Source organism: Halichoerus grypus, chromosome 9, assembly GCF_964656455.1.
Source record: "Halichoerus grypus chromosome 9, mHalGry1.hap1.1, whole genome shotgun sequence".
In the NCBI taxonomy this organism is placed as follows: Eukaryota; Metazoa; Chordata; class Mammalia; order Carnivora; family Phocidae; genus Halichoerus; species Halichoerus grypus.
In genome coordinates, this window is record NC_135720.1 from 62,359,677 (window position 1) to 62,387,259 (window position 27,583).

At 38.8% G+C, this 27,583-nt stretch overlaps 1 protein-coding gene and 1 non-coding gene across 2 annotated transcripts in view; both read left to right on the plus strand.

Moving 5' to 3' along the window:
* GPR63 (G protein-coupled receptor 63) overlaps positions 1 to 20,314 on the plus strand; it is a 50,675-nt gene extending 30,361 nt beyond the window's left edge. The window contains exon 2 of the mRNA XM_078054982.1: positions 15,681 to 20,314. Within this exon, the coding sequence (XP_077911108.1) occupies positions 15,831 to 17,090 (1,260 nt within the window). The 5' untranslated portion in view covers positions 15,681 to 15,830 and the 3' untranslated portion in view covers positions 17,091 to 20,314. The remainder of the gene's footprint in view (positions 1 to 15,680) is intronic.
* Positions 20,315 to 26,750: 6,436 nt separating this feature from the next.
* Positions 26,751 to 26,823, plus strand: TRNAK-CUU (transfer RNA lysine (anticodon CUU)). Its single transcript has one exon. It is a non-coding gene; the product is annotated as a tRNA-Lys (tRNA).
* The last annotated feature ends 760 nt before the right edge of the window (positions 26,824 to 27,583 follow it).

Genomic DNA, 27,583 nt, shown 5'->3' on the forward strand with positions numbered 1-27,583 from the left:
CCTGTCAGAATGCCTAAAATAAAAAGCATAAGAAACAACAGGTGTTGGCGAGGATGTGGAGAAAAAGGAACCCTCTTATACTGTTGGGAATGCAAACTGTGCAGCTACTCTGGAAAACAGTATGGAGGTTCCTCAAAAAATTAAAAATAATTCTAAAAATAGTTCTAAAAATAGACCTACCATATGATCGAGTAATCACACTACTGGGTATATACCCAAAGAATACAAAATCACTAATTTGAAAGGATATATGCACCCTGTGTTTATTGCAGCACTATTTACAAGAGCCAAGGAATCACACTACTGGATATTTACCCAAAGAATACAAAATCACTAATTTGAAAGGATATATGCACCCCTATGTTTATTGCAGCACTATTTACAAGAGCCAAATTATGGAAGCAGCCAAAGTGTGCATCAACAGATGAATGGATATATATATATATATATATACTCATATCACATAGAATACTATTCTGCCATAAAAAGGAATGAAATCTTGCCATTTGCAACAACCTGGGTAGATCTAGAAAGTATAATACTAAGCAAAATAAGCCGTTGGAGAAAGACAAATACCATATGATTTCATTCATATGTGGGATTTAAGAAACAAAACAAATGAACAAAGGAAAAAAAGAGACAAAGCAAAAAACAGACTCTTAATTATAGAGAACAATCTGATGGTCTCCAGAAGGGAGGTAGGTGCGGGGTGAAATAGGTGAAGGAGATTAAGAGTATACTTATCTTGATGAGCACTGAATAATATGTAAAATTGTTGAATCACTATGTTATAGAACTGAAATTTCACTGTATGCTAACTACGCTGAAATTAAAATAAAAAGGGAGGATGAGACTGAGGCAGAGAGACCATTTAGTGGGCTCCTACCTGGATTGGAGACATGGTATGGGGGTAAGTAGGAGAGAAAACAGTTAAAGAACTACTTAGGGGGGAAAATTGGCAGGTGGGTTTGGTGTGCTGGTAGAAGGAGGAGAAGAAACCGTGTTTGACTCCCAGGGTTTGGGTTGAAGTAAATGAATGGTGAGGTCATTAACTGCAATTAGGAAGAAAAGTGGTGGCAGTAGTATCGTTTTAGATTGGTATCTCATTTTCAGTGCTTTTGTGTTTCTTAGCTGGGGTTCCTAGACACCATAGCCTGAGGCAAAGCTAACAAAATGGAAGGCTGTATTGGGAAGTGCATCCCAGGGCGGTGAGGGTGAGGGGATAGGAAAGGGAGATGGGAGGAAGGAAAAGCACATGCAAGGTGGTGTGTTACCGATCTGGCTACAACTTCATCAAGTGAGTTATCTTTTAGACAGGCTTTAAAGAATTCTCTCTGGGCCTGGTGCTCATTCAGGGGCATGACTTTGCATTTTCTATGTCTCCCAGGCTGAAGTTTACGCCATGGAGGTATTGTTTTACCTTCACCCTTGGATTTGGGGTAAGGGGCTACTCTGGGCAACCAGTGGGAAGCAGATCCCATGTCCCATAATGTGGTGAGTAGTATGAGTCGAGGAGTGGTTGGAGGACCTGGAACCTCTGTGGTTTCTGTAGAGTCGGATTTGGGCAAACAGCTGAGGTCCAAGGGATTTATGGAGGTACAGGTGGCAGGGGCAGGAGTGAAAATAGAGAGAGGCATGCAAACAGAGTCCAAAGCACTTTTTCAACTACCCTCAACCCTATACTCTTTCCCTAGCTTCCCATTTATAGTCTGAGAGTTTTATGATGCTGATTTTTACTATACTGTTTTATTTTTAGTACTGCTCAGGTTTTAATCTTAGATTCATATTCTTCTAGTTTATGAACTCAGTACCTCCATTCACATAATTTCTAGACTATGGGTTTAATATAATTGTGTTCCTCTTTTTTTTTCTTGTCTTTGTCTGGGCTGCTGTAACAAAATACCACTTACTGGGTGGCTTCTTTCTCATAATTCTGGAGGCTCAAAGTCCAAGATCAGGGTGCCAGTATGGCTGGGTTGGGGGCCTTCTTCCAGGTTGGAGATCACTGACTTCTCATTGTATCCTCTCATGGCAAGGGAGCTTCGTTAGGTCTTTTTTATAAGGGTATGAATCCCATTCATGAGGGCTGCACCATCATGACCCAGTCATATCCCAGAGGCCCCACCTTCTAATACTATCACCTTGGACCATTAGGTTTTCAACATTTGAATTTTGTGGGGTGGGGGGGTGGAGACACACAGTCAGACTATAGCAACTCTCTGGCTCATTACCTAGGACAGAAAGACTTCCCTAAGGGTCAGATCCCAGTAGGTGTTTGATTTTGTCTGTTCCCTATGAATTCCTATGCTCATCTCTGTAGCTTGCTTCCAGAACAGACAAGATACAGCAAATGGTTCAGTAAAGAACTTTAAAGGCAATGCTTTAGAATAGACTCTTCTTTGAAGGATGTCATAAACAGGGCATAAAAGGAGACGTTGCTTTATGAATATGATGTCAGAATTTTTTAAGTTAATGACTCAGTAGCTTTTTATTGAATGTATACTATATGGGAGGCTCTTAACTGAGTTTAAGGATACAGTGCTGACAAAAAAATGTCCCATTTCTGCTTTCATGGAATTTTCTCTCTAGTTGGGGCAGGGGCATGGCGGCTTGGGCACAGGCATGAGTCAAAGGATGGGATGGATCCCTGTAAAAATGACTGCTGACTGAGTGTTATCACAGAGAAGTACGTGTTGAAATGAGACAACAGGATAGCTTGGTCCGGGAGCCAGAGAAGACTTCCATAGTAATGGAAGAGTAAGAATTCACAAAGTGAATGGGGAATGGGGATAGGTGGTAGCAGGAGGCTGTTTGTTCATTTGGCAAGTGTTTACTGAACACTAACTATGTGGTAGCACAGTCCTAGGTGTTGGGAATCCAGTTGTGAATAACCCAGGCAAAAAGTCCTACCTCATGAGAGTTGTTGGTAGTTTGGACGAGGATGGTGATGGCAGAGGAGGTGAAGAAAAGTGGCTTGATAGGAATAATATTTAGGAGTCAAAATTGATCATTCTTGGGGAAAGGACTGAGTTATAGCTGAGAGAGGTAGATGTCAAGGTGACTCTTGTTTCTGGAATGTATAACCAGATGGGTGGCAATTGTCACTGAGCATGGGAACACTGGTGTGGGGTAGCTTAGAGTGGGGAGGGATGGTCCCTCTACATCTAATTGGACATGCAGACTTTAAAGTGTCTTTGAGATGTCCAGGTGGTGATGTTAAAGGAGCAGTTGGATACATGAGGCTGGAATTTCAGAGGTCAGGTTTGGGCCATTAAAACACACTCAGCAGGTGCCTGCGTCAGGGGGTAATGGCCCTGGGCAAAGGGGAGATTGCTTATGGCGCAGAAGAAAGGAACGAAGTTTTTAAGTCTTTTTTTAAAACCCGTGTTTTTCAAAACCAGATGAAACTATATTGCTTTTAATTAGCATGTGGATTTCAGTCTGAATGCTGTATACTCCCTGATGAAACAAAACTTATTTTTACCCTTGCCCTATGCAGATAGTTTATAGGTGAGAAGAGGAGATATTCAAGTTTTAATGAAGCAGTTATAGATCTAGGCAGTATGATTTAAGATTCCAGTTTCACAATTTAATAAGCCTTGGTATTTCCTTCCAAATGTTGAATTTACAGTCAAACCACCATTGTGAGAAACATCGGTGGTAGGTAAGTATCATATCTGTGAACTATTCAAAAAGGCTGATGAAATTAAATTGGCCTACATTTTCCCCAATAATAGTTTCAAGGCAGGTAAAGATTCTCAGCAGAACAATGACCTAAGGAATGTGAGCCAAGGAATAAGAATTAGAAATGAGACAAAAGGAATATGAACAAAACCTGTCACCCATGGGGCTCATCATTTTTTTTCTTCATGTATTTCTAGAAAGGTTCCAGAAGGTTAATCTATTAACCACTTAAAAAATATATTTTCCTAGTTTGTAATTATAATTAATTTACTTTTCTATTAAATGCTGACCTTTCTTGCTGCTTGAATTTCAGTTTTAATTGTCATCAGAAGTCACTTAGAATATTCTCCTTTGAAACAGACCCTTGCTGACATTTAGTTTAATTTCTCAGTATTTGTGGGGAAAAGTAACATGAAGGCAAATAAATCCTCGTGCTTATTAATCTAATTTTGTAAATGTCCATAGAAGAACTAAATGTTCCTTTGAACATTAGTGAGAAAAATTCTTCTTTTTTGTAGTAAATATTCTGGTTGGAATTAGAAATATATTGAGAATGGAACAGTGTTATAAATAGAACACTGCTTATAGTTCATATTTAAAATGTGCACACAGCATTTTTTCCCTTTAGCTTTATTGCATATAGGTTTCACTTTGAAAATAAGTGAAATTTTGATTCAGTGAGGATTTTCTTCTTTATAAAAATAACTTCAAATAAGCCCTCCCCTACCCCATCCACTCCACTTGATTGTTGGCATATTTTCTTCTGGTTAGTTTGTTCAAAGCTTCCTTTTACTCTACCTACAGATAAACCAAAAAATAACAGAATCCAGCAAAAAACAAAAAAAAAAGTAGACATTTTTATAGTGGTATAAATTTATCTCTGGACTATTCTTTTTAGTTGTAAAGCAGGTTGCCCAGTGAGAGTGACTGCTCTTTTTGTTTTTAATGAAATAAAGTAGAAATTTGGGCTACCTCTGGGGTCAGCTGCTTGGTTCTTTATTTCTGGTTGCACCTACTTCATAACAGAATTCAGGAGTATACTCAGAATATTTGCTTCCATACTGGTGTGTTCTTTGTTTACCATTCTTGTTTTCTAATGGGTATCTCCAGATGTGTAGTCAGAGTCTAATAAAGGCAAAGAATATGGATTCATGTGTGATATATCATTTCTTTCCTCCCTGTTTTCCATTTAATTATTTTCTCGAATGAGAGGAAAGGTAGGGTTGAAGAGTAGAAGGCTTTGGGGCCAAGTGAAATTATTTTTTGGCTAAGAGGGCGGCAAGTATCAGAAAAGTACAGTGGTGTGAGACCTTTTCTCTAGCACAGCCTCTGTACCAGAATGGGAGAGAGATGCTCAGTAAGTCAAGACTAGAGCTCTCCTTTCTCTTAAGTTTTTTTTTCCCTTTCTTTTAGATTTATACTTCATTCAAGACAGAAGCAGACAGTCTGGCCAATATTTCAAATTCTCACCTGTTTCTATTCTGCTCTGTCATTTAGGAATTTTCTAGAACACTTGGGTTATTCCATGAGTCCTCTCCTGGTCTTTCCCAGTAGCCAATTATGTGTTTACTTCACTTGTTAGGGAACAGAAGAGTTCTAGAGCAGTAGTTGTTTCTAATTGGTGTTCTTCGACTCTTCCCAATAGACTGGGCTCATTGGACTCAAGGCCAACCTTTAGAGTGGGTACAGTGAGCTGGGACCCAGAGTGGTCAGAGGTCTCTGGTGGGAGCCATGAGAAGCTTGAGCCCGGTACTGTGCTGGGCCCATTTGTTGATAGAGCCCCACAGTCTGGATGGTTTGCTGCTCACCTTCTCCATGGGTGAAGTGTGCTATAAATGGTTATTGCATTTTAAAGATTATTTATTTATTTATTTGAGATAGAGATAGAGTGAGAGTGCATATAAGCAGGGGTGGAGGGGCAGAGGGAGAGGGAGAAACAGATTCTCCACTGAGCAGGGACCCCAATGCGGGGCTCGATCCCAGGACCCTGAGATCATGACCTGAGCCGAAGGCCGATGCTTAACCAACTGAGCCACCCAGGCACCCGGTTATTGCATTTTAAGCATCACTGGAGTATACAGCTTTGTGTTGGGGCTGGTAGGTTTAAAGAAGGTAGGCTCTAGCCTGCATCCTCAAGAACTTTTATACAGGAAACAGGTGACACACTAATAAAGATCAGTATTGATTTAATGTGAAAAAAAAACCTCTACAAAAACCAGAAGTAAATAAGGAAAATATAGGGCGCCTGGGTGGCTCAGTTGGTTAAGCGACTGCCTTCGGCTCAGGTCATGATCCTGGAGTCCCAGGATTGAGTCCCGCATCGGGCTCCCTGCTCAGTGGGGGGTCTGCTTCTCCCTCTGACCCTCTTCCCTCTCGTGCTCTCTCTCTCTCATTCTCTCTCTCAAATAAATAAATAAAATCTTTAAAAAAAAATAAGGAAAATATATTTTGCACTCTTATTTTAACATTAGGGAGGAAATCCTTTTTGTCAGTTTGGTGTCTCTTCCTCTGTTTATGTGTCTATACATGTATGTACAAGTACACATACATGTACATGTACATATAATGTACAGACTTATACACACATCTGCATACATCTGTCATAGTGGGACTATGTTGTATGTCATTCTGCAAGTTTTTTTTTTTTTTTCACTGAGTATATGATGAATAATGTCTGGTATCACTATTATAGATTAGCTTAATGTTTGTGATTATTATTTTATAATCCACTTTCACCTATCTTATTTAATTCTCAAAACCGCCCTGTAGTGTGAACACTGTAAGGAAAGAAAATTACAGCCTTGTCTGGCTTGGGTATCAGGGTTGATGTTAGCCTCGTAAATGAGTTTGGAAGTGTTCCTTTCTCTTTGGTTTTTGGGCAGAGTTTGAGAAGGATTGGTGCTAATTCTTTAAATGTTTGGTAGAATTTACCAGAGAAGTCATAGTCCTGGGCTAAAAAGTCCTGAACTTTGGGGTGCCTGGGTGGCTCAGTCGTTAAGCGTCTGCCTTCGGCTCAGGTCATGATCCCAGGGTCCTGGGATCGAGCCCCGCATCGGGCTCCCTGCTCAGCAGGGAGCCTGCTTCTCCCTCTCCTACTCCCTCTGCTTGTGTTCCCTCTCTCGCTGTGTTGCTCTCTGTCAAATAAATAAATAAAATCTTAAAAAAAAAAAAAGTCCTGGACTTTAATTTGTTGGGAGGTTTTTGATTACTCATTCAATCTCCTTGCTCATTATTGGTCTGTTCAGGTTTTCTGTTACTTTATAATTCAGTCTTCATAAGTTGTAGTTTCTAAGGAATTTATCCTTTCCTTCTAAATTATCTAATTTGTTGGCATGTAATTGTTTAGTTTCCTCATCCTTAAAATGGGAATTTTAATAGTAATAATCTCATAGAGATGCTGGGAAATTTTAAAAAGCTAATTTAATTCAAAAAGCTTAAGACATTCTTTGACATTATACTTCCTAACAAAACTCAGGAGAAAAGAATTTATTCTCTTTAAGAATACCACAGATGAAGTTTGAAGAGAGAATCAATGCAGCAAGAATAGGAGCTATGGGAATGTAAGCCACTTGCTCATGTTACCTAGCTGTGCCCTTGGGATTTGCCAGGCCTGATTTCAATATATACTACTTCTGCTTAAGGTTGAAGTGCTCTGTGCACACCCAGCTTTATGGCTTCAGAAGGTCAGTCAACACCAAATTCATGTGGAGTGCCCTTGTTGCATAGCTTTGTTCTAAAATCTTAAAGGTCCATGTTGTAATTCACCTAGAGCAGGCCTGTCAAATGCCGCACAGAATCCCTATCTGTCACAGAGACGTGAAACACCAGTAAATCTGGGTTGTATAACCCAAGTGGCAGAGCGGCTGCCATGGCAGCCCACTCAAACCTCAAATGTCCCACTCAAACCTGGCAGATTTTCAAGCTACTTGATGGAAGGGTTAGAAGAACATACCCATATAAGGTATATGATGCCTTCAGAATTCGAAGAAGCCTACTAAGAGGTGGGCTTATTTTTTAGTGATAGGGAGAGCCAGCTATCACCTTAGAAGAGATATTTTGACATAGTACAAGACTCCTAGAAAATGTACAAAGATGGCAGGCCTTTGAAGTTTTGTAGGAATCCTCCCCACCCTCAAGCACATATGTTTCTCACCAAAGTTTGTAGAACAGGTAGTATTTACGGTTCACTCAGCATGTAATGGAAAGCATGGCATTCTGTGGAATGGAGAGACAAGTGGGGTCCCTGGGGACTAGATTATGACAGTGTGCTGGAGAGTTGATAGCTTTGGGATAGGACAGTAGGATGCCAGCTGGAGGCAAACTGCTCAGGTGTTCTTTGCTAACACATACATAGAAGAAAAATAACAATTTGCCAGATCAATAACTGTGTGCCAGATGCCGGGGAATGTGTTGATTTACTCCAGCAGTGAAGTTACATCTGGTACAGCATCTGCTCTCTACAAAATCCATCTGTTTTCTATAAGGCCAAACAGGCAAGTTGAATGTGGATGTGCTAGGAATGATCACCTTCATCCTTCAAGTCCTTGATGGTGATCCTAATTTCTGCAGTCTCTGCAGAAATGAAGTGTTTTTGACTATTTTCAGAGGTAGAGAGAGCACTAAGAGTTTGTACTTGATCTTATTTATTTATTTATTTGTTTATTTATTTTTTAAACCACTGTAGCCCTTACACATCAAGGAACCAGTGAGGGAATCTTCCCATTGCTATGTCTGTTCCAACTCCATATTTCAGAAAATAATGATGGCATGAGTTCTGGGATGAGTGGGAGTTGGAACTGAGCCCAAACTCCATGATTTCCAAAAGCCTCTACTCTGAATGGTGCAACATGGTACCATTTTGGGTCTTCAGAAATGAGTGTCAGTTCAGAGCCATATTTGACAATCCCACAAAATTCTGATTATTTCCTCTTCCCCAAGGTATAGTCATTCTGGCAGTTGGCTGCAGGTTTTTTGAGGAAGACTGGGAGGAAGATTTATAATACAGATTTTTGGCTGTGTAGCAAGGTCCTTCCTCAAAGGGACCTGGCTTCCTTTTACTCAAGGGACTCTAGGTCTGTGGACCGGCTCAAGTTTGGGAATTGATTGAAGGACTGCTACTTTCTATTTTATAGCCTTGATGCTTATAAATATCAAGTAGGACTTGATAAGCTTCTAATTATTTCTCTCTTAGAGTCACCATGATCAGACATCCACAGGATTAGACTTTGGTTTAGTTTTCAGAAACCTCATGTCTGGGGCTGTAGCAGATAGAAGTTTCTTTCACAGTGGTTACTGAAACTTTTTGGTTTTTCACTAATCCTTGAGTCTGGAATTTAAAGTTCTCCATTTACTTTTTTCCTTTTTCTAGAAATGCAAATTCTGGGACCCACCCCAGACTACAGAATTAGTGACTCAGGGGTTGGGATTCAGCAATCTGTAGCTTAACAGATGCTCCAGGTGATTCTTATGAACCCACACCTTAGAGAACCACTGACACAGAGCACTTTCAGAATTCTCAGAGGAAATTATTTTCATTGGATAATTTTAAACCAAGGCAATTAAGGGACAGAATAATGACTTAATTAAAACATACAGGGACTCAAAAGTTACCTCCATTGTATTCTTCCTTTGAAAGCAATTGGACAAACATTTCTTGGGAAAGAAGGAAGTAAACAAAGGAAGCAGTGAAGTGGAAGACAAAGGGCCTTCGAAATGTGGAAGCCAAGAGCCAGAGGCAGAAAGTAGGATTTCCAGGATGGTGGTAAAGGGATGTCTCAGGCTACCTTCTGGGTAGCAGACCCAGAAAGTAACTGCTCCAGGGACGCCTGGGTGGCTCAGTCGTTAAGCGTCTGCCTTTGGCTCAGGTCATGATCCCAGGGTCCTGGGATCGAGTCCCGCATCGGGCTCCTTGCTCAGCAGGGAGCCTGTTTCTCCCTCTCCCTCTGCTGCTCCCCCTGCCTGTGCTCTCTCTCTCTCTTTGACAAAAAAAAAAAAAATCTTTAAAAAAAAAGAAAGTAACTGCTCCAGGGAAGGTTAGGAGGACAAAAACTATGACTCTACGATAAAAATGTAGTTGATAAATTTGACCTTTCAAAATAAAATACTTGTAGGTACAAAATCTATCTCGTGGAACAGGTAAAAAAAATGATTGATGGTTATTTTTAAAAATTGAAAATAAGAATAAATTACTAATTCTAGGAAATCCAAAATTTATACATGATAGGAAAATATTCTCTTGGCTTATCAGCAAATATTAACATTAATGTCTATTGTAATTCGAATTTTCAAATAAGATTTTGGTAGTATGGAGGAGAAATAAGTTGGAGGTGCTGTGACATCTAAATGCTCATCTATCCTAATAGGAAGTCAAGATTTAACATATAATATTGATAATCAAAAGTAGCAATTTCTTCATATTATTTAGATATATAAAGAATAAGTACTTGAAAGACCTTTAAAATAATTAAAAATGGCTACTTCAGAAAATGGTAATGGATTAGTGAAGGGTGGTACAGGGTTTGACTGTCATTTAAAAAAACCATTTGATTATTTTAGGGGTTCCTCGGTGGCTCAGTTGGTTAAGCGTTCAGCTCTTGGTTTTGGCTCAGGTCATGATCTCTCAGGGTCATGAGATCGAGTTCTAATTTGGGCTCCATGCTCAGTGGGGAGTCTGCTGGAGATTCTCTCTCTCCCTCTCCATCTGCCCTTCCCTCGCTTGTGCACACATATTCTCTCTCTCTCTCAAATAAATAAATAAATAAATCTTTTAAAAAAATCATTTGGTTATTTAAAAAATTATGTGCATATATCATATAAATTTAAAATGAGTAAAGAAGAAATTCCCTGATCTCACAAAACATAGTGCAAATGAATTTAATTTTCCAAATGTGTATCGGGCTGTGTGTAAAGCATAGTAGTCATAGGGAACTACGAGATTAATAAAATCAGTCTATGCCTTCTAGGAGAATATAATCTTGGCAGAGAATAAAACAAGTATCTATAGCACCGCAGTAGCAGGTAAGACTAGAGAATACTACAACCTCCACTGCCCATTCTAGCCTCTGACACCCCAGTAATTGTGACATTCTGGCACAGTCCAAACATGAAACACTTTACTCATGTCATTAACCTAATTACCCCAGTTTCTGTGTTTGTTCCTGGAGATGCCTTAAGAAAAGGGAAAGAATCATAAATCCAATTACTTCTGCCGTAACTCAGTGAGTTTTATGTGGGCACATACATGTGGGATGTGTGTATATACATGTATGCACACATTCACATAGAATTTTAAGTTTTTCTTATTTCAAAAATGTAGTTAAGAGTTTCCACCAAATAGCAAATAAAGACTAGTCTAGATTAGATTTAGCATTAGGACTGTTATGCAGATATTATCAAACTAAGCTAATTTTCTAGTTCTCACATTGCTACTGTCCCATTTCCTTTGGAAATGCAAATTGTATTTTATTTTTTTGGAAATGCAAGTTTTGACTATAAAACTTTTATTTAGTCTAATATAAAATTCAAAAGAAACTTCAGGTCACAATAGTATTTGATGAGAAGTCCTGGAGGAAAGATCTTTTAACATAGTTACTGTGAGCATTCAAAGCACTGCTTTGGTTATTACGCCTCCCAGTAAGAAAAGGAAGAAGGCCAGGGAATATTTACATTTACATTGTGGTGAGCTGGGAGTATAATGAATGAAGAACACTGTATAGATACCAGGGCAAAGGCATTATTAAGTCCATGCATGCTGTGTTCCTTGATATTATAAATTCTGGTTCTTTTCCCTAATGTTTAATTACAAAATTGCCTTTGCTTAATTCCTTTGTAGATTCTCTATATATTAGAGAAATTGGCCGTTTATATTTAATAGGTACTGAAAAGCTGAATAGAAGCTTTGTGTGCATGGGTTAGGCTTGAGAGTGGATGGGCTTCAGTATACAAGGTGATTGGGCACCAAACTAGCATTTTTCTTGGGGTACCATCAAATGTTAGGATCTAGAAATTTTTACTCTAGGGCTTTTTAGTTACTGGAATACACGAATATTTTAGCCCTGCATGGGTAGCATATGTCAGGCTGCCGGCACTTTGGGAACAGGGTAGAGAAGAAGGCTAGGTTCTCCTGTGGAATGTACAGACATTCAGTCAGTCTCCCTGTTTTCAGCCCTGCACTCAAGTTTATGCTCATCAGATTCACCTGTGCCACAGACTTGGGCTGCTGGAATGGGTGTGTGTGCTTTCATGTGATTGCTCAGAGGAGGGGAGACCTGGGCGTGCAGTGGGACCCTCGTGGCCCTGGAGATAGATTTTCAGTCAGTGTAACAGTTTTTAGTGCCACCTACACTTTCTGTGGGAACTGGTACCTTCCAATCAGAGCTGCCCCACAGGGTGTGTCAGCTGCTTCTAAGCATATTTCCCTGGAAGTAGTGAGGGTGAAGAGTTTTCTGTTCTGTTCTGTTCAGTCAGCTACTCCATCTGCTTTTTGTCTTATGACACTTAAAAAAAAAAAAATTCCGTATCTGTTGATGTGTTTTTCATTCATACCTTTTGTCCTTTGAGATTGTACATTTTGTTTAAAAAAATCCCTTTACTGTCATTTCAGTGTGATTTTGAGATGCAGGGTCTATGGTCAGTCTGCCCTTTTAACCAGATGTCCGAATCATTTGTTCATTGCTGTCTCTTTAGTGCCTGGCACATACTAGGTACTTAAATAAATATTTGATGAGTGAATAATGGAATGAATTATAAGTTAGAAGTTTTTATAGTAAAGGGGGGCTTTGATGGCAGAGAAATATTATGACTATATATGTTTATATAAGAACCCAAAAAGTATCTTTTAAATTGTGGTTTTGTTTTTGTTCCTCAACATGGTTGAGGAAACCAAGTGTTTCAAAGTGTGGCCATCAACAAAATGAAAAGGCAACCTGCTGAATGGGAGAAAATATTTAAAAATCATGTATCTGATAAAGAGTTAATATACAAATTTATAAAGAACTCCCACAATTTCAATAGCAAAAAAACAAACTATCCTAACAAAAAATGGGCAGAAGATCTGAATAGACATTTTCCCAAAGAAGACATACAGATGGCCAACAGATAAATGAAAAGATGCTCAATATCACTTATCATCAGGGGAATGCAAATCAAAACAGGTGAGGTTCCACCTCACACCTGTTAAATGGCTATTATGAAAAAGACAAGAAATAAGTATTGGTAAGGATGTGGAGAAAAAGGAACTGTCATACGTTGTTGGTGGAAATCTAAATTGGTGCAGCCGCTATAGAATCAGTATGGAAATTCCACAAAAAATTAAAAATAGAATGCCATATATTCAGCAATTCTGCTCTTGGGTATTTATCTGAAGAAAACAAAGACACTAACTCAGAAAGATATATGCACCCCCATGTTCATTGCAGCATTATTTGCAATAGCCAAGATATGGAAACAACTTAAGTGTCCATTGATGCATTAATGGATAAAGAAATTGTGGTATATATACACAATGGGATATTCATAAAAAGAATGCAATCTTGCCATTTACAACAACATGGATGGACCTTGAGGGCATTATACTAAGTGAAATAAGTCAAAGACAAATACTGTATGATCTGTCTTATGTGTGGACTCTAAAACAACAAGCAAAAAATAAGAAAAAGCCCAAGCTCATAGATACAAGAGAACAAGAGATTGGTGGTTGCCAGAGGCAGGGGGTGGAAATGAATGAAATGAGTGAAGGGGGTCCAAAGGTACAAACTTCCAGTTATAAACTAAATAAGTCATGGGGATAAAATGTATAGCATGGTGACGATAGTTAATAATACTGTATTACATATATGAAAGTTGTTAAGAGAGTAGATCTTAAAAATTCTCATCACAAGAAAAAAATTTTTTTGTAACCGTGTGGTGATGGATGTGAACTAGACTTATTGTGGTGATCATTTCTCAATATATATAAATATTGAATATGTTGTACAAATGAAACTAAATAAAGTTACAATGTCAATTATATCTCAGTGAGAAAAAATAAATTATAAAGCATGTACTACTTCAGGATGGAGATATGTTTGTTTTACTTGGTCAAGTACAATTAGAACTATTACATTAGGCTTAAGGTACACATTTGCCTATTTATAATTTTTCTTTAGAGATAGACTTGTATTGAAACTGATTTATGTAGCAAGCAAAGTCTTTATTCTTATTTGTATGTATATTTAGATAATTTTATTATTTATTTATTTATTTTTTATATTTAGGTAATTTTAAAGAGACTTACGGTGATTATGTTGTAAAGCTTTCCAGCTACCACTGCTTCCTTCCCATTGGACCTTTGTGGTTAATAAAGTTTGAGAATTACTGGATTAGTGTGGCCTCCAAGTATATTTTGCATTTCAAAGTGAACATGTGAAGATGGATGAAATCTAATAGGGATAAAGAACTTAAGCTATAAAAATGAGAGTAAATAGTAAAATTAATATTTTGATCAAACAGATTAGTATTCTCCTTATTCATAAAGGCAGCCCTGGACAATGAAGAGGGGATTGTAGAGAGATACAAATATGATAGACAGCCTGTGATTTGGCTAGAGTGCTAGATCTTGGGTCTTGCAAATGGGATGCCTCCACACTTCATACCCCAGGAAATGAGTAAGTGAACTTTTTTGCATTTTCCCTAAAATTGATGACTTAATTCTAAATTCAAATAATGAGCAAATCACAGTGTTGTTTTAAACTTCCATGCATTTATTTTTCCCCCAGTTTTTGAGCTTTATTAAAGGCATCTGCTCATAAATCCAAAGAGAGGTCTTTCTAATTAAAGAAGTTGCCTCCCCAGTAAAGAAGGAAGAGCCCATGCCACAAAAGTGGATTAGTAAGATAGTAGATTAAGAAAGTCCCTTATGGAAAATTCTAGGGTTGCAGAAATTGATAAGAAGTTGAGGGTAAGGATAAGAGAAAGGTGATAAACTGGAGCAAGATAACCAAATATCTTTGGGGCACCTGGCTGGCTGAGTTGGTAGAGCATGCATGATCTCAGAGTTGTGAGCCCCATGTTGGGTGTAGAGATTACTTAAAAATAAAGTCTTAAAAAGAAAAAGATAACCAAATATTTTTGAAAGTTTTCTATAATAGATTCTCCACACCTGAATGTTTTTCTGGTTATCTCCTTTAGAATCCCCATCTTTGTTATTTGTTTGACATCTTTTATCAAGTTGCTAACATACAATCAAGTCGGTTTTAGGGAGAAGAAATTGAGAAGATAAAATATATAAATCAGAAATTAAAGGATGGAAGTGGGTGGGCATGGGAAAGAAGACAGAATATGAGAAGCAAAGGGAGCTTTAGAAAAAGAAAACTCTTGAAAATATGACCAAGACTTTTTACATGTAATTTTTTTCTCCTCTTGAATAACTTCTCCAGTATGGTTGGTGTTGGGATTTCTGAGAAGAAACATGAAAAAATAGAAAGCCAGGAATTTGTTTCAGACCTTTATAGAAAATAACCTAGTACCTCCTTATATGGATGTTAGAACAAAAGTGTGTGATTATAATGCAATCAATAGGAAACTGACTTCAGTGTTCTTTGCCAAATAGTTTTATGTTAATGTAAAAATGGAATATGAACCTGTACCAAAGAGTTATTAAGAAAAATATTAGTACTTTCAGGAGAATCAGATACTAAAATCTGTATTAATAGTGACTGTGGAAAGGCCATGCTGCTATTGGAAATTTCAAAGAAAAAGTACCAGGAAGGTTATAACTTTTGCTTTTGAGGCAGTGATACATTTTTGATTCTCTTCATTTTCACTTTATATATAAATGTCATGAAAATTCCGTCATGGTTGACAAATATAAAACAGAACAACCATATTTTAGCAGGCCAGAGACTTAAGTATTTTTCAAGGTTTAAAAAACTTGTCTTTCATGATGAAAGGTAAGAAGTCAAATGTTATTTACAAAGCCCATTTCTCATTGGCTTTTTGTGTTTTGGGCTTGTTTTCAGGCAAAAGGACTGCTATGGAAGATGGAGCTCTTTGTCCGTTTTCCAGAATGTGTTTCCAAGCCCATCAATGAAACATGATACTGCTGCTCTGTGTTGACATGCTTGAAGACCACCCACATCTCTGCTCAAGCCTTCCATCCTGCTGAAACCATGGTCTTCTCCGCAGTGTTGACTGCGTCCCGAACTGGGGCAACCAACACAACATTTGTAGTCTATGAAAACACTTACGTGAACATTACGGTCCCTCCACCATTTCAGCATCCCGGCCTTGGCCCGCTGCTCAGATACAGCATGGACGCGATGGCTCCTACTGGGATGAGTTCCTTGACCGTGAATGGCACAGCTGTACCCCCAACACCAGCAGTTTTTAAGAGCCTAAACTTGCCTCTCCAGATCATCCTCTCTGCTATAATGATATTTATTCTGTCTGTGTCTTTCCTTGGGAACTTGGTTGTTTGCCTGATGGTTTACCAAAAAGCTGCCATGCGCTCTGCAATTAACATCCTCCTTGCCAGCCTGGCATTTGCAGACATGTTGCTTGCAGTGCTGAACATGCCCTTTGCCTTGGTAACTATTCTAACTACAAGATGGATTTTTGGGAAATTCTTCTGTAGGGTATCTGCTATGTTTTTCTGGTTGTTTGTGATAGAGGGAGTAGCCATCCTGCTCATCATTAGCATCGATAGGTTCCTTATTATAGTCCAGAGGCAGGATAAGCTAAATCCATATAGGGCTAAGATTCTAATTGCGGTTTCTTGGGCGGCTTCCTTTTGTATAGCTTTTCCTTTGGCTGTAGGAAACCCTGACCTGCAGATCCCTTCCCGAGCCCCGCAGTGTGTGTTTGGGTATACAACCAACCCGGGTTACCAAGCTTATGTGATTTTGATTTCTCTAGTTTCTTTCTTCCTACCCTTCCTGGTGATACTGTATTCATTTATGGGCATCCTCAACACCCTTCGGCACAATGCCTTGAGGATCCACAGCTATCCCGAGGGTATATGTCTCAGCCAGGCCAGCAAACTGGGTCTCATGAGTCTACAGAGACCCTTCCAGATGAGCATTGACATGGGCTTTAAAACGCGTGCCTTCACCACCATTTTGATTCTGTTTGCTGTCTTCATCGTCTGCTGGGCCCCATTCACCACTTACAGCCTTGTGGCCACATTCAGTAAGCACTTTTACTATAAGCACAACTTTTTTGAGATTAGCACCTGGCTACTCTGGCTCTGCTACCTCAAGTCTGCATTGAACCCACTGATTTACTACTGGAGGATTAAGAAATTCCATGACGCCTGCCTGGATATGATGCCCAAGTCCTTCAAGTTTTTGCCACGTCTTCCTGGTCACACGCGGCGGCGGATACGTCCCAGTGCTGTCTATGTGTGTGGGGAACACCGGACAGTGGTGTGAATGTTGGCACTGCCTGATGTTTAGGGTGATGGTTGCTCTTTATCTGACTTTGAATTTTCTTTCACATGGGTCCTCCAAGTGTACCTTATTGGTTTTTATAGGGAGCGTGTGTGTGTGTGTGTGTGTGTGTGCCCAGTGTAAAGAAAGAATGGTGATTAGTTATAATTCTATTACCAAGGATACACAATAGGGAAATGATCACAAATGTTACCTCCAGGGTTCAAGAGAAATCCTTGATTTAGGGTGGGGAGATGGTGTTTTGTTTCTTTGATTGATTTTGTTTTTGAAGCAGGAATCAAGACTGTGCTTTATTGAGCCTGCAGTTACATTGAATTGTAGGTGTTTTGGATGCTGCTAAGGTATGCTTAATTGAGTTTATCATTTTTTTTTTTTTTTTCCGGAAGACATTGCTGCTTTTTGTCATCACATTGGAGCCAAAACCACACACATCTCAGTAGATAAATATTTACTTTTATTGAAAAAAAATAACCCAAGGCGGTTAGTGACATTTTAAAGGTCATTAATATTTACTTTGGTGCACTTTAAGAAATAATGTACAAACTAATTCAGTCATGTTTTTCAGAATTGTTTTTATACATGACATGTTGTGCTTTAGGGAACATTGCATTATCATTTCTAGGAAGATAGTTTTTAAAAAATGTTTTATCTGCATGTCCAGTTTTAAAGGAGAGAACATAAAAATGTAGACATTTTTCTAAGCACAATAGCGATTCTTCAGAGCAAAGTTGAGGAGACAGGGCATCCTTGCAAATTTAAATGGGAGGCAGTGAGGAGGTAGCTGGCATGGGCTGTGGTATTTCCTTTGACTCAAGGATTCTCACTGAATCCGGTGGGGAGAAGGACCTACCATTTATTGGACACCTGCCATATTCCAGGCACTGTGCAATTTTTTTTCCTCACAGCATCCTGTGAGGTGGGTATTCTTTTTTTCTTTTTTAAGAAGAAAGTAAGTCTCAGAGAGATGAAAATCCTGCCCAAGGTTAATGGTAGAGCTGGAATCCAAGAAAGTCTGTCAGAATCCTGAGACTGCTGTTCTTCTGTGCCACGTAGACCTACCATTCGGGTTTAAGTGTTTCATAGTCAGGAAGGAACTCTGTATCTTTAATTTTTTTAGACTAAAACCTTCCTTCTAAAAGTAGTTTCACTTTTTTTTATTACCAAAAAAATGTGAAAACATTACAAAAAGTGTGGAAAATAGAAAAAAAATCACAACCACCCTTTTACAGTGGAACTTAAAAATCTTAGACAAATAAGGCTATAAGGAAATAAGGTGATTTTTTTTGGTCTACAAAATAAGTGACTGACAACTATGGAGAAGTTCAATACAGCTGTATGTGGGTCTTGGCCTTTCAGGGTCTGAGGTTTCCAGTTGTCCAGCTGTTTCTAAATGTTCTGGGCAAAATAGCACTCTTGCCTGAGGGCTTGCCCATAGCAGAGCTAGAGTTTGTGAATGTGCTCAAGAGTGTGTCTCCTACAAAGAAGCAAAGATAAGTCCTGGTCCGAGCATAGAGCAAGTTTTAACAGGGCAGGTCTGGGGTTTCAAATTATTTTTCTCTTGCCAATGACCTGCCCCCCCCCTCCCCCCCGGTACATCCAGAGCCTTTGGTCCCCTTGCTCTGTGGCCACTGACACACTTTATAAAACAGCTGAAGGGGATGGGGCTGCAGACTAAGGTCATAAGGGTTGAAAGTGTAGTCTCTTGGCCACATCATGGGCTTTATAAATAGCTGACTTAACATGAACACTTTTTGGATTTTTATAGCATCTTTTCAGCATTTTAGTGCTTTGTGAGCCAGTGGGAAAAATGAGCCTCTGTTTCTTCAGTTTTACAACCACGGAGTTGGATTAGATGAATCTTGCCCAACTCTAATGTGCTTTCCTCCATGTGAGAGTAGAGATTTGTGAAGAGCTCGGCTGACATCAGCATCAGTCTTTGGTCTCCAGTATTACTTCTCTGCAGTTTACTTATTAGCTGTTTCTCAAAATGGAATGTCTCCTGAATGTTGGAAGAGCCCATAGCACTGTATCAGGAATTAGGACTTTGGAAGATAGATGACATCATGAAGGACCTGAAGAACCCTGCTCTCAAGGCAGTTGTGATGGTATTAGAACTCATTTTCCAGTTAAATAACTCTTTTGGGACTCAAAGCACTTACTCAGCATGTTGTTTTGGGATCAGCCTTTGCTGACAGTCACCTACCTCTTTGGTTTCTAATTTATATTATTCACAGGTTAAAATTGTTTTTGTCCACTAGGGATCTTATGGAACATAAACACTGTAGTAGATACCTAGGAGCACCTGGAAGTGTATCATGCTTTCCATTTTCAATATAAACTGGATTTCAAGCGGATAATAATACGTCTATTTGAAATTATACTTTCTCTGAGGAAAGTCAGCGTGATCTGTATTCATCTCCCATATTGACAGTAGGTCTTGAGACTCCTTTTGTGATAGGAGTTGAAACTGAGCTTTGCTTCCTTTGTCCTTTCTTATGAGCAGTCCTTGGGTACTTCTGTGCTGCCTGGTAGGCAGTGCATTGTTGGGCAAGAGCGAGAGCTCGGGGTGCCTGCTGAGATGCTCTGTGTTTGTGAGAGAAGACTGTGCAGGGCCTTAGTGGGAACTCAGCACCGCCACCCAACAGCAGATCTCTTTACACTGGAGACTCTTGATAGGGGGCAGTTTACAAATCATTTTGAATGTGTTTGTTATGTATACATTTTGGAAGCTTTAAAAAAAAATGTACTCTAATGTACCTTTGAAAAATTTAGGTGCAGAATCCCATTTTGCCTATTCCCCTGTATTTTCTTGAGGGGGAAAGAAAAATACCACTACTAATTATTGCCGCTGACAGACATAATCAGAAATGTTTTTGTTTTCATTTTCCTTCTGGCATATTATAGGTAAGAGGCATGAGAGAGATCGCAAAATATCTGCGATCAAGAGAGAGTCAAAAGAAATCCCCAATAGTCTGGAGTAGTGATATTCAAATTTTAATAGGAATTTGTGTCTAAATATTAACAGGGGAGCTTGTTTTTTTAAATTTTATTTTATTATGTTATGTTAGTCACCATACAATACATCATTAGTTTTTGAGGTAGTGTTCCACAATTCATTGTTTTCGTATAACACCCAGTGCTCCATTCAGTACGTGCCCTCCTTGATACCCATCACCGGGCTAGCCCATCCCCCTCCCCCCCTCCCCTCTAGAACCCTCCATTTGTTTCTCAGAGTGCTTGTTAACAATACAGAGGGCCGGGTTCCCCAGAGGGGCTGGGGTTGGGCCCAGGAATGCACACTATTTCGTTGAACACTCTGATTCCCAAGCAAGTCCCTGGGTCCCTGATCCTAAAGCAGGTGCTTCAAGAAGCACTCCTGTTGAAAAGATACCCATTTTAAGATTGTCTGTTTTACACAAAAATGTTAATGTTGGAAGCCATTCATTATCTCCTAGTGCACAGGTCATCCACATTGAGAGGAGACTCGACACATGGTTGTGCCTAATTTGCTGCCACGCGTGTTAGTGCTGGGTCTCGCCAGTGTTAGCTGTATTTTCTCTCAGCTGGCAAAATTCTGATGGGCCATGTTGTCTCACGCTAGAGCAAAAGGAGTCATTTAGTATTTGAAAGTCATGACTTTCAAGAGTCTAGTTCCTCTAATGTTTTTCTTTTCCTCTAGAGAGATGTCTTTACTGTATATAATCTCCAGAAGAGTATGAGGGGAATGTACAATTCATTGAATTTCCCATTGCTCTGCTTATGCCAGTCATGTTCAAAGGAAGCATGAAGAAAATAAGATAATCTTTTTACTCTTTGTATAATTTCAGTTGCTGACAAAGATATTTAATTTGTTCTTAATCTTTGCTTTTGTTTACATGAAAATATTTATGTATATATCACAGAAAAATTTCTACTTGCTTGACATTTTATTCTACTATGGTTTTTAAGTTTAAAGGACGGCTTAATTCAAAGTTATTTTCACATTAGTCCTGCTAAACTGCCTTCATTGAAGACTCAGTTTTCAAATAATAAAAATATTAAAGCACATGTTTGTTATTACAGGTAAATGGTAATACATTTCTTAGCTATATATTGGTACTAGTACTTTGTAATTAAAATTAATTTATTTTACAATAGTACATGACCTATATGAAAAAAAAAAACCACTTTGAATTTTGGGTTGTAATTCAAGAATAAAAAAGTATGGTTATTTGTGCATATTATTACAACCAGGGAAAGAGCTCCCAATAAGAAAATGAATAAATATTTAACATTTCTAAAAGTGGAGTTTTTTTTAAAAGGACTACTTCATCTTAGAAAGATTTGTCATGACTAATACTTTCTGTTAAATTAAAATCTGAGTTGAGTTTTAAATCGTGCTTCCTTTGGGTTTTTATTTTCAAATTAGCTCTCAAACCTGTGTGTATATAATTATATTCTAGTTTTAGAAGTTCTCAGAGAAGTTAAAGATGAGATGAAACTTGGCAAAAGACCACTAGTATTAAGAAACGGTTTTAAGGAATTCTCTCTAGGAGAATTATGGAAATTTTACTGCTGAATTATTTAAAATTGGATTATCACTTGGCAAAACCATGACAATGTCTGCTCCTATTTTGACAAAATGATTTCAGATCGCACTTCCATTTGTAAAACCTAAGTCCTTTCTAAAATCCACTTTTAAATCTATAGAAATATCAATTATTTATAAATGAGTTTCACCTTCTTGCCATTTAGATATGAGGGTTTTCTCTTCTTTCTCACTCCTATGCAATAAACATATTTCTTTTTAAGTTACAAAAGAAGATTGCCATTGAATCTACATTTGATAGTTTTTTTTTTTTTTTTCCTGAAATGGAAAGAAAGATATAGCAAAGTAGAGGATCATGTTGAATTAAAAACATTTTCATATCTACCATGAACATAGAAAAAGACCATTTCTCATCTACCGTGAACCCTACTTAACTCATACATAATAAAGAGAACCTTTAGGAGCAATTGAGATATCAAGGTGCAGTCAATTACATTTAGTACAAAAAGAAAAAAAAAATTTATGGCTATATCAGTTAGCATTTAACAAAAGAAACAAAACAGGTAGAAAATATTAAGACATTTATTGCAAGAACTGGCTTACATGATTGTGGGACTGGCTAGACAAATCTGAAATCCCAAAGGCAGGCTGTCAGGTAGGGCAAGCTGGAATTCACGGGTACTAGCTGACGCTGCTGCCTAAGGTGGAATTTTCTCCTCCTGGGAGAAACCTCAGTTCTGCTTGGAAGGCCTTTCAACTGACTGAATCAGGCCTACCCAGATTATCTAGGACAGTCTCTCTTAGTTAACGTGGATTGATGATGGACTTTAATCACATCTATAAAATACCTTCACAGCAACACTTAGATTAGTGTTTGATGGATGAACTGGGGACTGTAGCCTATCTAAACTGATACAGCAAAAGACGATTACAATGGTGAAGTTCAAATTTAAAATATAATCCTATGATGCTGTACTGCTAGTCCAAAAAATTCAGTTTGTGTTGAGGTTAGTAAAATGACTGAGATAAGGTTGTGGCAGAGGGTGGAGTGCACATTCTTTTTTTTTAAAGATTTTATTTATTTATTTGAGAAAGAGAGAATGAGAGACAGAGCACGAGAGGGAAGAGGGTCAGAGGGAGAAGCAGACTCCCTGCTGAGCAGGGAGCCCGATGTGGGACTCGATCCGGGACTCCAGGATCATGGCCTGAGCTGAAGGCTTAACCAACTGAGCCACCCAGGCGCCCTGGAGTGCACATTCTGACTGCATTATATTCAAATCCACATCTTCACAGGGCACAATATTTATCTCTGGTTTTCACTGTATCTATTTTGAAACTTCCGAAAAGGGAAAAATAGTCAATTGATCAGAAGATTATGTAAACCAACTTCCTTTCTATGTGAGCTTTCATTATTTGTGGTACTTGTGAAGGATGATGTCTTTTTAAGGAATTTGAAAACATTTAAAATTATAACAGTACTAATTCTTAGCATAAAAGTATGCTAATAATAATGATGGGTGCCATTTTTGGCCGCTTATATCAAAATATACTTTATCTATTTTAATTCACATTATTTTTTCCTTTTTCCAGCTGAGGAAACTGTTGCCAGGGGATGAAGTAACTTTTTCAGGCATAGCTTGGATTCACAGCTTTGGCCTAGTGCCGAGTTCATATTTTTCTGTGCCTCCTTGCTTCTATTATTCTCTGCTAACAGAACTGAGTCCTTAGTGAGAGGAGCTTACTTAGCATCATACTGGATCATTACTACTCTACATGCCCTAGATAATAAATAATCATAGCAGTAAAACCTATACACAAAGTTGTGGATATTTAAAACCTAGATTGATTTGTTCTCGGTATTAAGTCATTAACCGTATTTGGCTACATCAGAAAAGAGACTGGTAAGCTGACTGGACCCCTGGCAGCCTTGGATACACCATCTCTCACGGCACAGAACCTTCATGGAATCTGCCGACTGTGGCAGAAATTTTGGGGACACTTAGATACCCACTACTTCCCTTAAATTGTATAGATCCCAGAATCTCTTTTGGAAAGTTTTTACCTTGGTGCACAACTGGGGTTCAATTATGTACCAATTTGTCTAAAGTACCAGCATTTAGGTATAGTAGCTAAGACTGGGGGTGAACAGGTGGAGGTGATGAAATCAAGAGCCCTGGCTTCTCTGTTCCAGCTTTGACAATCCTGCTGTGTCACCAGATCTCTCTCAGCCTGACGGAAGATGGCAGTGTTTTAAGACGCCCATTAACTCCTTCCTGATTGGTATAGTAATTAGAATTGCTTAATCAACTGAATTCTTGTACTGAGAAAGAAACTGTACCCCAAACCTATTACAGTAGTTTGTTATTATGTATTTATGAAAGTATGTTTTAAATTGTGTAATTTATCTTACTGACCATCTGTGACAGGACCACTATTAGAGGTTGTCAGATACATTAGAGGTTGTCAAATACATCATACCCTAATAAACAGATGAAGAAGCAACTAGATGACTTGCCCAAATTCCCGCAGCAATGAGGAGGTAGAGCTGGGATTCTAACCGAGCTGACAGCTCCCAACTTTAGAGCTCCTTCTATTTCGAGTCAGTGAGATTTCACTGTCACACAGAGAAGGGCTGGACAATGAGGGTGCTAGGTTTGGAAAAACCAGTGATCAAGTAAGCAGAGGCCAGATATGTGGTTCTGGAAGGTATCTTAATTGCATAGGTGCATTTTTATTAGTAGAAAGAAGAATAATAGAATGTTTACATTTTAAAGAAAATAATTTCTTTTTTTTTAGTTCATCACCCAAGCTTTACCACTAAAAAAACAAGCTGAGCTCATGGACAAAAGAACCCAGGCAGGTCAATGTGACGAGGCCAGGAATTGCTGCTTCCTGATGTGTGGGCCAGCAATAAACTTCGGAGGGGACCTAAGCTGGGTCTGCATACCCCACATTGCTCTGGTAAGCGTTGCTGTCACTTCTGTCCCTCTGGACCTATGCTGGAAGAACTTTTCCTTCATGGATGCTGGGGACTCCTTGGGAAACTGTCAGTAGCCAGAGAATTTCCTTCTGCTCTCACCTCCTCTTCCAGGACACTCATCTGATGAGCAGGGTAACTGCAAATGGCACAGAAGACACTTCTCTCTGACAGGAAGAAAGATGGCATTTTCTTGTACGACTTCCCCAAAGGTATTTACAGTCTCAGAAACGACGATTGGCTTAGATGGCAAGACGTCACAGGGTCATGTTCATCTGTGTGGAGGCTACTATAGCTAAGCAGTGGGTTCTATTTCATCTCTTGAGGGCAGAAGTCTTCTCATGAAAACAAATAGGTGGTAAAACCAGATGCACCCTATGCATACTGAAGGGAAATGTAATCTGACCGAGATGCAATGAGCCAAAAGACAAAAACAAGAACAAAAGACACCCGCTAGGTGGTGGCGCCTGGGTGGCTCAGTCGTTAAGCGTCTGCCTTCGGCTCAGGTCATGATCCCAGAGTCCTGGGATCGAGCCCCGCATCGGGCTCCCTGCTCTGCGGGAAGCCTGCTTTCTCCCTCTCCCACTCCCCCCGTTTGTGTTCTCTCTCTCGCTGTGTATCTCTCTCTGTCAAATAAATAAACAAAATCTTTAAAAAAAAAAAAAAAAAAAAAAAAAGACACCCGCTAGGTCTTGATTTCCAGCCCCATCTTTCCCCCTTGAGTTCGTAGGTTTCTTTCCCGCTGGACACTAAGCTCCCCGAGGGCAGAGCACTGTGCTTGTCTGTTGTTTCCCCAGCACCTAGTATGGTGACTCACAAAGGGTAGTGGTTCCCAAAAGTCTGGAAATGGACCTTTTGATAATAGGATCTTGTCAGTAAAAATCATAATAGATTTACTTAAACCAAACAGCTTCTAAGTGGCAAGACCTGAAACCAGCACCCCGGTCTTCAGTCTCCAAATCCAGTGACCAGCCCACTAGATAGACCTGCTTCCTTGACTGAGGATTCTCATCTGGGGGTCTTCAGACACTGCGGCTAGGCTGGTTTGGGGCATGATTGTATAGAATGGATATGGCTTCTAAATTTCTATTTGCTAAACCTGGCAACCCCAAGAGTAGTGCACATATGTATATAATTTTTGACCCTGGGATGTGCAAATCATGTCATGGAGGAAGTCCTCTGTTCCTCTAATTTGTAAGGTGATCTGTGACTACATCTGTGGTCTTGACTAAATATGCTGGGTCTCGGGCTTCAAAGGGAAGGAGGAGGACATGACTCATGGTGCGGCTGAGGAGCACAGATACAGATGGACTGTAACAGGAAGGACAGGTGTGTTTTTGTAACTGTTTTGCATATCTGTTTGTTGGTAAATGAATGATGATGGTGTATGGACAAGATGTATTCAATAACCACCTCCATCAGGGAGATTTTGGTTGGGAAAAGTTTTCTATTGTTGGATTCAGACATCCATATGTTGAATGCCATTTGAACACTTGCAACAGAAATTCAGAGTTTAAATCACTTTTACCATAGTTTTGGCAGGACTGGGAACACATTTTTTTTCAGCTGTTCTTCCTGATGGGAGCTATAAATAGTTTTGGGGAAGTATATAATTATCTCAAAGTAGAAGCTAAAGATAAAAAGCTGCTTAAGATTTTAAAGGAACATTTAATGGTTATTATTATGTAACATTTATTAAGTATGCACACTGTGATCATTGTCTTTGCCAGGAAGAAACTTGGAATAAAAAGTCAACCCAAGATGTGACATGTATAAATAGACCAAAAGGTATATTAACATGGTTCCAGAACAAAGGGTTGGCTCAATAAAAAAAAAGAATTTAGGAGAACAAAAAAGGCAGCCAAATTGGGTAATATTGTATAGAAATGAAGACTTAATTAGTAATAAATCTTTAAAAATACTGGCAGTTTAAAACCAAGATGGATAGTCACGTAAAAACAGGTAACGTGGTGCATGCATGGGGTAGTACTGTGTTTTTGGCAGTTAGCTTAGACTTTTACATAGAAAAGGGGTTTACTTATTCTGTTCAATGAATAAATACTAAAAGATTTAAATGCTAAATAGAGATTCATTGCTGGCTGAAGCAAGGTAAGTATTATAAATGATGACTTGGGGCGCCTGGCTGGCTCAGTCGGTAGAGCATGTGACTCTTGATCTCAGGGTCGTGAGTTCAAGCCCCACATTGGGCATGGAGCCTATTTAAAATTTAAAAAATAAATAGAAAGCTCACAACCAAATAATCTTATTAATACAGCCACCATTTATTGATGCCTGCTATATGATGCAAGTAATATATACGTCTAAATATATAGTCTCTAATTCTTTTTTTTTTACTTTTTAAAATTTTATTTATTTTTGGTATTACTTTTTTAAAATTATTATTATGTTATGTTAGTCAAGTAGAGGAAAACAGACTTTTAAATAGAGAACAAACTGCCAGAGGAGAGGTGGGTGAAGGGATAATGAAATATATAAAGTACACTCATCAAGATGAGCACCAATTCTTATAGTGACTCTAGGATGTAGGTATTATCATTGTATTTTACAAGTCCTTTAAGGCTGTAAGTGGTTAATTGAATTTTAAGAAGCCATAGGATACATAAAGTAGAGATGCAAAAATTCAAACCCTCATCTGCACGGACACTGATATTCAGGTTTTATCATCTTGTGGTGCCATCTATCCATCCTTGTACCTAGGCTTTCTTGTTTTCTTCAGGTTATTTTTCCCTCATTCATAAAGGATTTTCCTTTAGAATCTGATTATCCTATTTCACCTAGCTTGGACTTTGTGATTCATCCTGTTGCCTCTGGGCCTGCCCTTAGTTTGTCCTTGACTCTTCTATGGTCTTCTGGCCCTAAGCTTTAGTGATTTGTCCACGTTATTCATCACATACTCATCTTGGTGTATTCTAGTTTCAGCATCGCTAAGTACTCCTCAGTACCAATAAT